The sequence below is a fragment of the Oncorhynchus masou genome, chromosome 24, assembly GCF_036934945.1.
Source record: "Oncorhynchus masou masou isolate Uvic2021 chromosome 24, UVic_Omas_1.1, whole genome shotgun sequence".
Lineage (NCBI taxonomy): Eukaryota > Metazoa > Chordata > Actinopteri > Salmoniformes > Salmonidae > Oncorhynchus > Oncorhynchus masou.
In genome coordinates this window covers 46,324,312-46,338,622 of record NC_088235.1, presented here as the reverse complement: position 1 = coordinate 46,338,622, position 14,311 = coordinate 46,324,312, and the positions used below count along the sequence as shown (strand labels likewise).

Sequence of the window (14,311 nt, the reverse complement as noted above, 5' to 3'; positions counted from 1 at the left end):
CAGAAAATCCTCTTTAAAATGGCACATCTTTTTCTTCAACCCATGGAAAAATGAGTAGAATTGCATGTAATGTGTTTTAAAACTGCAACATTTTCTCTATGCCCCATGGCAAAATGTGTACAATTTCAGGAAAATAACTTTAGCACTGTTTTGCCCATGAGGTGGAGAGCCACCAAACCAAATCTCGCTTAGAGCCTTCAAAAAGCTCAGACCGGCCCTGAACTCATGGTGTGAATTGAAGAACAGTCAGTCAATCAGTTGAGATATAGATTGAAAATGATGGATTATGCTTCAAAGAAGCTTGCATGGGCCACCCTGATTGAATATACAAGTAAGTGTTTGTCAAGCACAAGTATACAGTTGTGCTCTGACTGACAGACACATCAAACAGTGGGAAAAACTACACAGATGAGGGACGAGACCTTAGTTAATAAGCAACAAATTGCAGAGAATAAGGGAGAAACAACTCCAGTTTCATCTCAGGAATTTCTCTGCTTATTTTGGGGACTTGCGCTGATTACAATCAAAGTTGGATAATGGTTACCACCATCAAATTATTTTCGTCAGACTAAGAAAGAAACCCTTTTTTTCAAGCATAAAAGGCTGCTGAAAAGATGTCCAACCAGAGCAGTACTGACATGAACAGTAACAAACACATGGCTAGAGTTAAAGTCTTTAGAACAGGGGTGTCAAACACATTGTGCCCCGGAGGCCGCATTCGGTCTTGAATGAGGTCCGGAGGGCCACACTGAAAATGTGTTATATTTCCTTGCTGTCAAAATTTTAAAAATGTGTCCTCCATCCATAGTTTTGGGAATGTCTATGGTCCCTAACTGTCTTGCGATTATTAGCCAGCTGGACAGTCAATAAACTGTATGAACATAGGTCCATTATAATTTCAACACAATTTTGATTTGGTTTTAGTCAAACCTGGTTCTGTCTGCTTTCCATTATACACTGGAAGACAAATGCACCTTTCAGCAGGACAATAACCTAAAACACAAGGCCATATATACACTGGAGTTGCTTACCAAGACGACAATGAATGTTCCTGAGTGGCATAGTTACAATTTGGACTCGGCTTGAAGATCTATGGCAAGACTTGAAAATGTCTGTCTAGCAATAATAAACAACCAATTTGACAGAGCTTGAAAACATTTAAAAATAATGATGTGCAAATATTGTATAATCCAGGTGTACAAAGCTCTTAGAGACTTATCCAGAAAGGCTCAGAGCTGTAATCTCTGCCAAAGGTGATTCTAACATGTATTGACTCAGGGGGTTGAATACTTAATCAAGATACACCGTATATGTGTCCAGTGTTTTACTTGCTGTATTGTATTTACTTCGCCACGCTGGCTTTAAAAAAAAACTTTACCTCCCTTATGTCACCTCATTTGCTCACATTGTATTACTGACTGTATGTTTGTTTTACTCCATGTGTAACTCTGTTGTATGTGTCGAACTGCTTTGCTTTATCTTGGCCAGGTCGCAGTTGTAAATGAGAACTTATTCTCAACTTGCCAACCTGGTTCAATAAAGGTGAAATAAAATGCATACAAATATATTAGTGGGGGGGGTTTTTCAATATTTTTTTTACTATTATTTTGTGTAGATCGTTGACAAAAAAAAAGACAATTAAATTCATTTCAATCCCAAATTGTTACACAACAAAATGTGGAAAGAGTAAAGGGGTGTGAATACTTTCGGGAAGGCACTGTACTTACTGGGTTCTCATTTGTGAGTCAGCTGAGGATCCATTTTCATAACATCAAGTAAACAATTATAATTGGCCTACATCCCGTCACCACTCTGGAGAGGAGAGTGTATTTGTGGATGTACTGTATTTGGAGGTATGTAGATGTGTGTGTGTGTGTGTGTGTGTGTGTGTGTGTGTGTGTGTGTGTGTGTGTGTGTGTGTGTGTGTGTGTGTGTGTGTGTGTGTGTGTGTGTGTGTGTGTGTGTGTGTACACACACACACACATCTGCTTACGGCTGCGTGCATGGGTATGTGTTTGTTTGTGAGTGTTTTTGTGTTGAACTCCTTCTGGAGCTTTGAAAAATGAGAGCAATAAATCCACTTTAGAGACAGGGGAAAAACATGTTTTCCCTGGGGAAACGCTACAAGAGTGTTGATAATGAATCAAACATTAGCATAAGTTCTCCAAGCATTCAAACTTGCTTGTAGCTATCAAACAGGTAGTCAGCTAAGCAGAGTTCTTGCTTGTTTGGAGTTTTTGGAAGACGTGTGTGTGTGTGTGTGTGTGTGTGTGTGTGTGTGTGTGTGTGTGTGTGTGTGTGTGTGTGTGTGTGTGTGTGTGTGTGTGTGTGTGTGTGTGTGTGTGTTTCTCACCAGGGATGGCATGGCACTCCTGTTGCTGAAGCTCCCATTGACAGTGGACGTTGAGGGAGCAGCTCTTACAGTTGACCAGCTTGCTGCAGATATGTTCATTTCTCACATGGCATTTGACAAAGTTCTTTACAGACTGCAAAGAAAGTGTACAAACATCAAACATCTACATAGTTATTATTATAGGTGAATTTACTTCATAGTATTGGTGTCATGTAAATCTGAAATTTGTGCACTGGCAGAACCGAAAAGTATGGTTCGGCATTAATAGAAAAGCCCCTGCAACAGTATGGAATACCCACATGCCCCATCCTCTTTGCCCCTTGCTTCCACACAGAGAGCTGTTGTTCAGACAGCATGGACGGGGGAGGGGCCAGGGACAGAGGACCTCTATGCTGCTGCGCAAGTTCCAGGGTCAGCTATAGACACACACAGAGGAGTCAGCAGGGCCAAGCATTAGGCTGACTGACACTGCTAGCCAAGCAGGTGAGATAATAGCGACTTAGTACACTACAACAACGAGTTAAGTAGTGACTCAGTAGAAGGCAAGCTTCAAGCTGGCTGACTATTCATGCTACGTAATGAATTGACAATTGTAGCTAATAAGATCCTAGCTGTAACTGTTTTATCTCACTACTGCCCCCTGTAGGCAGACTCACCACAGTGCAGTTACTGGAAGCAGAGATGCACTTCTTGTCTTCACACCACTGGCAGCCATTGGTGTTGGCAGTGCAGCTGACACAGTCAGAGAACCTGAAGCACCTCTCGTCTTCACTATCTGGATGGGGGACGACACAGTTTAACAGCAGAACACAGTTAGTCTAGTCTGCACCGTCTGGGGATGGGGTCAAAAAAAACTGCTTAAAAAAAAACGGAACACTCGACACAGACAGTTTTATAAAGGGAACAGAGGTAGAGAACCCAGTCAAAAATAGAGGTCAAGTCCAGGATCAGTAGTAACTGTAGCAGAACAGAGAATGCCAGAGACATTGTCCAACATTGTCCTCTCTATCAGGATTCTGTGTACATAATATCAGTCTATTGAGAGAAACAATACTGGAGAACAGCAGGTCAAGAGACACAATCAAATCAAATTGTATTTGTCACATCCGCCGAATACAACAGCTGTAGACCTTAGTGTGAAATGCTTACTTACAAGCCCTCAACCAACAATGCAGTTCAAGAAAATATTTACAAAATAAAAAAGTAAAGTAAAAAAATACAATCAAAAAGACACAAGAAAATTACGTAACAATAACGAGTAAATATGCGGGGGGTACAGGTTAGTCAGGGTAACCAGTGGGTCAGAAGTTTACATAAACTCTGTTGTTTGTGCCTTTAAACAGCTTGGAAAATTCCAGAAAATTATGTAATGTCTTTAGAAGCTTCTGTAAGTTGGAGGTGTACCTGTGGATGTATTTCAAGGCCTATCTTCAAACTCAGTGCCTCTTTAATTGACATCATGGGAAAATCGAAAGAAATCAGCCAAGACCTCAGAAAGAAAATTGTAGACCTCCACAAGTCTGATTCATCCTTGGGAGCAATTTCCAAACTCCTGAAGGTACCACATTCATCTGTACAAACATTAGTACGCAAGTATGAACACAATGGGACCACATAGCCGTCATACCGCTCAGGAAGGAGACGCATTATGTCTACTAGAGATAGACGTACCTTGGTGCGAAAAGTGCGAATCAATCTCAGAACAACAGCAAATGACCTTGTGAAGATGCTGGAGGAAAAAGATTCAAAAGTATCTATATCCACAGTAAAACAAGGCCGCTCAACAAGGAAGAAGCCACTGCTCCAAAACCGCCGTTTAAAAAGCCAGACTAAAGTTTACAACTGCACATGGGGTCAAAGATCGTACTTTTTGGAGAAATGTCCTCGGGTCTGATGAAATACAAATAGAACTGTTTGGCCATAATGATCATCATTATGTTTGGAGGAAAAAGGGGAAGTCTTGCAAGCCGAAGATAACCATCCCAAACATGAAGCACAGGGGTGGCAGCATCATGTTGTGAAGGTGCTTTGCTGCAGGAGGGACTGGTGCACTTCACAAAATAGATGGCATCATAAGGAGAGAAAATTATGTGGATATATTGAAGCAACATCTCAAGACATCAGTCAGGAATTTAAAGTTTGGTCCCAAATGGGTCTTCCAAATGAACAACGATCCCAAGCATACTTCCAAAGTTGTGGCAAAATGGCTTAAGGACAACAAAGTCAAGGTATTGGAGTGGCCATCACAAAGCCCTGAACTCATTCCCATAGAAAATGTGTGGGCAGAACTGAAAAAGCGTGTGCGAGCAAGGAGGCCACTAAACCTGACTCAGTTACTCTAGCTCTGTCAAGAGAAATGGGCCAAAATTCACCCAACTTATTGTGGGAAGCTTGTGGAAGGCTAACCAAAATGTTTGACCCAAGTTAAACAATTTAAAGGAAATGCTACCAAATTCTATTTGAGTGGATGTAAACTTCTGACCCACTGGGGATGTGATGAAAGAAATAAAAGTTTAAATAAATAATTCTCTCTACTATTATTCTGACATTTCACATTCTTAAAATAAAGTGGTGATCCTAACTGACCTAAGACAGGGAATTTTTACTAGGATTAAATGTCAGGAATTGTGAAAAACTGAGTTTAAATGTATTTGTCTAAGGTGTATGTAAACTTCCACTTCAACTGTAGTTAGGGGTAAAGTGACTTTGTATAGATAATAAACAGCGAGTAGCAGCAGAGTAAAAACAAAGGGGGGTTATCAATGTAAATAGTCCGGGTGGCCATTCTTATGGCTTGGGGGTAGAAGCTGTTGCCGTGCCGTGTACCACTTGCCGTGCGGTAGCAGAGAGATCAGTCTACGACTTGGGTGACTGGAGTATTTGACAATTTTTGGGCCTTCTGCTGACACCTCCTAGTATATAAGTCCTGGATGGCAGGAAGCTTGGCCCCAGTGATGTACTGGGCCGTATGCACTACCCGCTGTAGCGCCTTATGGTCAGAAACCAAGCAGTTGCCATACCAGGCGGTAATGCAATCGGTCAGGATGCTCTCGATGGTGCAGCTGTAAAACTTTTTGAGGACCCATGCCAAATCTTTTCAGTCTCCTGAGGGGGAAAGGTGTTGTCGTGCCATCTTCACAACTGTCTTGGTGTGTTTGGACCATGATAGTTTGATGTGGACAGCAAAGAACTTGAAACTCACAACCCGCTCCACTACAGCCCAGTCGATGTTAATAGGGGCCTGTTTGGCCCTCATTTTCCTATAGTCCATGATAAGCTCCTTTGTCTTGCTCACATTAAGGGAGAGGTTGTTGTCCTGGCACCATACTGCCAGGTCTCTGACCTACTCCCTAAAGGCTGTCTCATCGTTGTCGGTGATCAGGCCTACTAGTTTGCTGACGCTGTTGTGTCGTCAGCAAACTGAATGATAGTTTTGGAGTCGTGCTTGGCCACACAGTTGTGGGTGAACAGGGAGTACAGGAGGGGACTAATCACGCACCCCTGAGGTGCCCCTGTGTTGTGGATCAACGTGGCAGATGTTGTTGTTGCATACACTCACCACCTGGGGGCGGCCCTTCAGGATCCAGTTGCAGAGGGAAGTATTTAGTCCAAGTGTCCTTAGTTTAGTGATGAGCTTTCTGGGTACTATGATGTTGAACACTGAGCTGAGGTCAATGAACAGCATTCTCACATAGGTGTTCCTTTTGTCCAGGTGGAAAAGGGCATGTGGATCTATTGGGGCGGAATGATAATTGGAGAGGGTCTAGGGTTTCCGGCATGACGGTGTTCATGTGAGCCATGATAAGCCTTTCAAAGCACTTCATGGCTACCGACATGAGTGCTACGGGGGGGGGGGGGGGTAATCATTTAGGCAGGTTCTTTGCTTTCTTGGGAACATCATAGTACCCTCCAAACTCGTCATCAAGCTCGAGACCCTGGGACTTCCTGACGGGCCGCCCCCAGGTGATGAGGGTAGGTAACAACATCTCCACCCCGCTAATCCTCAACACTGGTGCCCCACAAGGGTGCATTCTGAGCCCTCTCCTGTACTCCCTGTTCACTCACGACTGCGTGGCCATGCACAGCTCCCACTCAATCAACAAGTTTGCGGACGACACAACAGTGGTAGGCTTGATTACCAGCAACGATGAGATGGCCTACAGGGAGGAGGTGAGGGCCCTCGGAGTGTGGTGTCAGGAAAATAACCTCACACTCAACGTCAACAAAACTAAGGAGATGATTGTGGACTTCAGGAAACAGCAGAGGGAACACCCCTATCCATGTCGATGGAACAGTAGTGGAGAGGGTAGTAAGTTTTAAGTTCCTCGGCATCACAGACAAATTGAATTGGTCCACCCACACAGACAGCATCGTGAAGAAGGCGCTGCAGCACCTCTTCAACATGAGGAGCCTGGTACGGCAACTGCTCCGCCCACAACCGTAAGGCTCTCCAGAGGGTAGTGAGGTCTGCACAACGCATCACCGGGGGCAAACTACCTGTCCTCCAGGACACCTACACCACCCGATGTCACAGGAAGGCCATAAAGATCATCAAGGACAACAACCACCCGAGCCACTGCCTGTTCAACCCGCTATCGTCCAGAAGGCGAGGTCAGTACAGGTGCATCAAAGCTGGGACCGAGAGACTGAAAAACATCTTCTATCTCAAGCCCATCAGGCATCACTAACATTGAGTGGCTGCTGCCAACACACTGACTCAACTCCAGCCACTTTAATAATGGGAATTGATGGGAATTGATGTAAAATATATCACTAGCCACTTTAAACAATGCTACTTAATATAATGTTTACATACCCTACATTATTTATCTCATATGTATTCGTATATACTGTACTCTATATCATCTACTGCATCTTTATGTAATACATGTATCACTAGCCACTTTAAACTATGCCACTTTGTTTACATACTCATCTCATATGTATATACTGTACTCGGCACCATCTACTACATTTTGCCTACGCCGCTCTGTACCATCACTCATTCATATATCTTTATGTACATATTCTTTATCCCTTTACACTTATGTGTATAAGGTAGTAGTTTTGGAATTGTTAGCTATATTACTCGTTAGTTATTACTGCATTGTCGGAACAAGAAGCACAAGCATTTCGCTACACTTGCATTAACATCTGCTAACCATGTGTATGTGACAAATAAAATTTCATTTCATTTCATTTGAACATGGATTATGGTAGTCTGTCTGAAATATGTAGGTATTACAGATTCGGCCAAAGAGAGGTTGAAAATGTCAGTGAAGACACTTTCCAGTTCGTCCGCGCATGCTTTCAATACACGTCCTGGTAATCCATCTGGCCTTGCGGCTTTGTGAATGTTGACCTGTTTAAAGGTCTTGCTCACGTCGGCTACGGAGAGCGTGATCATGCCGTCATCTGGAACAGCTGGTGCTCTTATACATGCTTCAGTGTTGCTTGCCTCGAAGCAAGCATAACAGGCCATTAGCTTGTCTGTTAGGCTCGCATCAGCTCGTGGCTGGGTTTCCCTTTGTAGTCCGTAATAGTTTGCAAGCCCTGCCACAAGCCACGAGCGTCAGAGTCGGTGTAGTAGGATTCAATCTTAGTCCTGTATTGAAGCTTTGCCTGTTTGATGTTTCGTCTGAGGGCATAGCAGGATTTCTTATAAGCGTCCTGCTCCTTGAAAGCGGCAGCTCGAGCCTTTAGCTCGGTGCGGATGTTGCCTGTAATCCATGGCTTCTGGTTGGGATATGTACGTACGGTCACTGTGGGGATGATGTCGTTGATGCACTTAATGGTAAAGCAAGTGACTGAAGTGGTATACTCCTCAATGCCATTGGATGAATCCCAGAACACATCCAGTCTGTGCTAGCAAAACAGTCCTGTAGCGTAGCATCCATTGGTAGGATAGTCTTAATCGTAGATTGGACAAAGCAGTATATCCTTTGCATTGGACTCATTAAAGAATCTTTATTCAGTTTGAGGTGAGTAATCGCTGTTCTGATGTCCAAAAGCTATTTTCGGTCATAAGAGATGGTAGCAGCAACATTATGTACAAAATGAGTTACAAACAATGTAAAAAAACTAACAAAATAGTACAGTTGGTTCAGAGTCCGTAAAACGGCAGCCATCCCCTTCGGCGCCATTGACTTAATCAAGAAAAACAAAAAACAGGGTTGACATGAAAATGCCACCTGCAACACCACCTTCTCAGTAGGAAAACAAAAAGGTAGATGGGTCTAGCTCAATATGCCTTTCATTTCTATTTGCCCTGTAGACCCAATTTCAACTCATACCCTAAAAGCCAGCAGCCACTGACAAATTAACGGATAGAGAAGGACAGAGGATAAACAGTGTGATAATCTGTCATCAATTAGTCATTTAATTAGTTAATCACCGGTCCAATTCACCTCCGATAACACTCTAAAACACAATACAGGTGTTTCTGCAACCTTGAGAGTGTATTTCCAACATAATTGTATTTGCCTCCGAATGGGATAATTGTGTTGGTCCTGACCTTTTGTTCCCACCACTATGTACACAGGCCTTATGAGGAATCAGAATTATTATTACTCTCAAAAAGGGTAATGATTCATACAGCACAGTATAAGAGGCAGGTAGGAACAAGAGAGTTTGATGTGAAATGAGGATTGGTTCCATCATGGACGGCTCAACTATAGAACATATATCTAGGGCTGTGGGGTTCACAAAATTTTGTCAGCCAGTAATTGTCAAGCAAATAACTGTCGGTCTCACGGTGATTGACCGGTAATTACCATAAACACAATTAGCATCTCCTGCCTTCCACTAATAGCCTACAAGCTACTGATGCAGACCTTCAGAACATTTGAAAAAGTAATAAATCCATGTCATGTCGCCTACACCTTCACAATAAATCCATAATTTATTTTAGACAGGTCTAAAGAAGCATGATATGAAGAAAATGTCTATTTCAGAAGAACAGAATAGCATACTCTGAGTTGTCCTTATGTTAGGTCCTGATCTGGCTATGCCAAATGGCTGTGGGCTACACTAGTTCATTTAGCAGACAAGATTTGCTTAAAATTCCATGGCATTATTTTATAGTATGCAGAATACAATTGAACAAAGCTGAATTAAATAGAAAGAATATTTTCTCCAAACAATATGAGGGAGTGCGCACATGAAACAAAGAAATAGGTATTCCTATATGCTTAATTTAGAGTTATGAATGTAACTTTAGTTGTTCTACAAACGTTGGGCTATATTTTTAGATTTTTAATACATTGTAAGGCTACATGATGCGACTAATAATGATTTGAAAAAAAGTAGCTTGAAAGTGTGTGCGCAAACTGAAGTGTGTACCTACATCAGTCACTCATTCACAATTTGACAAGCACTTGATAATACCTAGAATTTCACGGCGGCGTGCCCTTGGTGTGGCCATAATGCACCTTAAAAATGCATGTAATGCTTTTATTATAAAGGTGCATTTTCATGGTGAAAATTATCTTCCCCAAACAGGTGCTGCTTATACATGCCAGTTAGGCTCTACACCCCTTGTAAAGCGGATTATGTGCTTTTTATTTGGACACTTTAGTTGTGATACAAACCTTATTAAAACATATAGGCCTATGGGCTAGACTACATGATGTGTGCGAATATGATTTATAATTTTTATAATTTTTTCTTATGCTGGGCATCATTCACAACAGATAATATATAATTCACAAGTGATAGGTTAATTTTTTCATCCATCAGACTATTCTTGATTTAATCTTGTCGTTACACATACTAAATAATACATGTGTGAAATTTGTTTTGATTTAGAATGGACCATTATCATGCACCTGTACCGAAGCAGGGGCAGCGGATTTTTTTGTTGCATTGATGTCAGAGTGATTAGAAGGACAATAGAGTGCTGAGTACCAGGCAGTTAGCAAGTTTGGTAGACTACTAATGACCATCAGCAGCATCAGAGCTTGGAGAAGCCTAATTACCGTGACTAAAGGTTCACGTGGCATTTGACTGCCTTCATCACTCGTAACCGCCGGTGTGTCGGTAATACGGTCACCGCAACAGGCCTACATGTATCCCTTAGTCAGCTAACTACCAGATGGGGAAGCGAAACCGACCCTCCCCCATGACAAATATGCAGATAAAAATGTGTCAACACATGTTTCCTATGAATACAGAATACAGAGCAATGTCATGCAACACGTACTGGTGCGTGGTGGGCAGAAGGGAGCGGGCACGCTGCCGTTGGCATGGCTGGTGTCCCAAGGGACACAGTGGTCCCTAAACCAGACACAGCGAATACCAGGGCCAGCGTTGGCACAGCGCTGCTCCTCATCGAAGGCCTGGCAGCTGGGAGGGGTGTAGACCAGCACGTCATTCAGCAGCACACCAGAGAAGCCTCCAAACACATACATGGACCTAGGGAGAGAACACGATCACACTTTATTTTGATAATCCATATATAGATGCTCTGCAAATGGTCATACCATCAACAAACAATCTGTTGATAAGCAACTGCTTGTTAAGGTCATGGTAAGGGTTTGCGTTAGGCTAAGAATAAGGGTAAGGGTTAAGGTTAGAGTTAGGGCAAGGGTTATGTTTAGGGTTAGGATAGGAGTTAAGGTTAGGGTTAGTAGATAGTTGAAATGTTACTGCTAGTCTGTAGAGCATCTATAGATGAACTATCCAAATGAAGTGTTACCGAGAACACAACGCAGGAAATACAGTACACATCATTACCAGGTAACACTGAGGAAACTGATGTCAGGAAACTGTGAGATAAACATTTTTTTAAGTAACGGAGGGGCAATATAGTGGATGTGAGTGACTGACCCATTGCTGACAACAGAGGTGTGGCCAAAGCGGTTGACATCACGGTGGAGATCTGGCCTGGGCAGGACTTTCCATTCATCACAAGCTGAAAAGAACAAACATGCACATGATCAGTTTTTGCTTCAGTAGAAACGTGTATCAAGCAAACAACCGCAATACCCAAAATTGATACCTCCACTGCGACTAGACCAACTAGGTGTCCTTGTGGTTAGAGTGTCCGCCCTGAGATTGGAAGTGATTGTGAGTCATACCAAAGGCTGTAAAAATGGGTCCTTATGTGTCTCTGCTTAGCACTCAGCTAAGCAGTGCTAAGCAGAGCAGAAAGATTGGGGTGAAGGCCCTACAATAGATTAGCATCCTTTCCAGGGGATTGTACTTGTACATCAAGCTGCCTCATGCTACAGAAAAGGGAGATAGGTTTCTGCCCTATGAACTGTTCTGGTTATTTACTACGACTCTCCCTCCACTCTCATACTCATACTACCACCCAAGCAACTGTGACAGGCAACCCTCTGGACTCCAGATTGAGGGGGAAAAGTTGTGTTCCTTTCGTGCTTGGATTTCATTTCAGTAGGCCTGTACCATACCACCCTACTGCACACATTGAAACACAGAATACAGTAAGTACCAGAGCCAGACTATCTGTGAGACCTGAGACTGGGTACACACACACACACACCACGTCTGCACTGTTGCACACACACACATAATCTACAATGAAAGTGTCAACTCTACATTATTAACACGTATGAGAATCCTTTGAACAGAGGCTGTGGAGAATGGCCTGTATGAATATCATGGTCCCCTATAGGGCTGGGTGTGTCATGCCCAGCAGTGATTAACACTGTGTGTGAGCATAGCAGAGCACTAGGGGCCATACCATAGAAACAGGGCCATCATAAACAACTAACTGCAGCTAGAAAAGATGCCTTTTACGATTGCATAAATAACCATAATTAAAGTTGAAACCACTGTAGCTGCTATTAGACAATCCTGGGGTGGTGGTGGTGGGCACACAGAGCCTTAATGGTAGTTTGATTACCAATCTCCTAGGACCCTGGTCAGGTACCGCACTGATCCGTGGGTAGGCTACAACAAGTCTACCTGGAGCAGCTCTGACAACACAGCCCACAATACAGCTAGACAATTTGTCTGTCAGTGATTATCTACCATTCTGCTCAGAGCAAACCAATAATAACAGAGAGAAAATGATAGTAGGCAAAGCCGATTTCTTCACTTTGTTAATATCACGAGCCAAATCATGTTAAATTGAGAGAGATACAACGTTCAGTTTCCTCGCTGTTAGTGGGATCCTCGGAGAGTATAAACGCCAACCTCTTAACATAATGTCTTTGAATTGTTTATTATGTGGCTGCCTCTGAATATGACTTCACAAACCAGTTTAACCATCCATTGATCTTGTCTGCTGGGGATTCTAGGCTGTGGTTCAGAGTAATGGCTCTAAGAGCAATCATGATCGTGTATTTTAGCATTTCATTTTACAGCTTTCTGATGCTTTACAACCCACACGTCCACTATTGCATTAATATGTAAATGTGCCATTTACCCAGATTAGTTGTCCAATATAAACTGTGCTTGGGAGTTAATTGTGCAGCCAGGTTGCAAACGACCACGCAAGTGCTTGGCTAATTGGGACCGTGTTTAAAGGGAAAGACAAGTCAACAACACCAGTCCAGATCAGAAGGCGCTGTAATCACTTCAGAAAGACCACGTTGCTCTCTGACAGGGTCATGGTGTGATCGCATTTAAACGTCAATCATTCTAACACTCTCTCTCAGCTGGTCAGACTCAGACCGACGGTACTTTTTGATAGTCGCATAAGATCGAGATGTGCATAGGTGATGCAGTTGCTAAAGGGACAGACCAAAATAAGTATTTATGACAGACCACCAGTAGTTAAATTGGAACCCTGACGTTAACACTATCTGAGGCCTACTACCTATTCTGAAGCCTGGAGCTAGAGTGAATCCATACCCCAGACATGCACTGACAGACAGCCCATTGGGTCTTCCAACCACCTGAGGTGTAGTGGAGATGGCTGGAGATGACTCTCTATAATGAAAGTCACTGATACTTATCACAACGGTCCCCCTTTTTCATTTCCTCCCAGGATATTGGCAGAGGAACCATGAATAATGTACACGTAGAACGGGGGAGATGACAGGAGAATCAGCAGACCAAATCTGCACCAGAGTCGAGAGTGATGGGGAAATCAAACTCATTCAAATGGCAAACTTAATGAAATGTGTTTTTGTGGTCGGGGCCGCTTTGAGGGACACTGTCTGGAGCTCCAATATAAACAGGTCACTCTTGTTGAAGACAGCGCTGCCAGTTGCCTTTCAGGGGGTGTGGGGACAAAACATTTTTAATTAGAGTTCATTTCCCCCAAATCTAATTAGAAGTATGAAGATGGGGTAATGAGGGGGGGGGGGATTAAACGCAAATTAAAACTGCCATCTGTGTCGACCTGAATTAAATCTCTCGCAGAAGAAAAACACAAAAAGCTAATAACGCTCTCCCCTCCAAGGTTAGCAGAGAAAAACAAAAACAAATTAGCGCTTAAAACCATCTCTCAGCGTGCGTGGCGGGGCCGATAGAGAGAGGGAGCGGTAGAGTGAGGCCTCTTCCACAGGTGGAACTAATTAATTAGCTCACAGAGAGACGAGCAGAGTCGAGAGGAAGTCATATCAGTCCATTAACTAATAAATGAGACTTTTAACACATTCAACTAGAGAAACCTGTTGACACATCTCATATGTACTGTAGTAGGCTACAATGTCTTTCAGCAATACTTGAGTAAGAAGCAACCTTCACTATAACTATGTTTTGGTCTATAGTAGTTTCAGGCATATTTTATAAGAAAAATTGCTCCATTATTATAAAAGCAATACAGAGAAAACGCCTTCCACAAACCTGTTCTCTCTATAAGAGGATGATAATGGAGATTGTTAATTTGGCTCTGTAATGAAATGAGTCAACAATGTCCAGTGACAACCCAGTCCTCAGGGACTATAATGAATGACAGGTCGCCAAGAGGCCATGTCTGGCCAAACACTGGCCTATATAATGGAGCTCCAATCACAGAGATTGGTTTTGCCTGGGCTTGAGTGA

The 14,311-nt window shown here is 42.9% G+C and overlaps 1 protein-coding gene across 1 annotated transcript in view; it reads right to left on the bottom strand.

Annotated features, from left to right (window-relative positions):
• LOC135512267 (attractin-like protein 1) overlaps positions 1 to 14,311 on the bottom strand; it is a 334,131-nt gene that overhangs the window by 232,265 nt on the left and 87,555 nt on the right. Inside the window, exons 11-15 of the mRNA XM_064934112.1 lie at positions 11,180 to 11,264; positions 10,554 to 10,765; positions 3,010 to 3,128; positions 2,653 to 2,769; positions 2,354 to 2,486 (exon numbers count right to left, since the gene is read on the bottom strand). Coding sequence (XP_064790184.1) covers positions 2,354 to 2,486; positions 2,653 to 2,769; positions 3,010 to 3,128; positions 10,554 to 10,765; positions 11,180 to 11,264 — 666 coding nt within the window. The remainder of the gene's footprint in view (positions 1 to 2,353; positions 2,487 to 2,652; positions 2,770 to 3,009; positions 3,129 to 10,553; positions 10,766 to 11,179; positions 11,265 to 14,311) is intronic.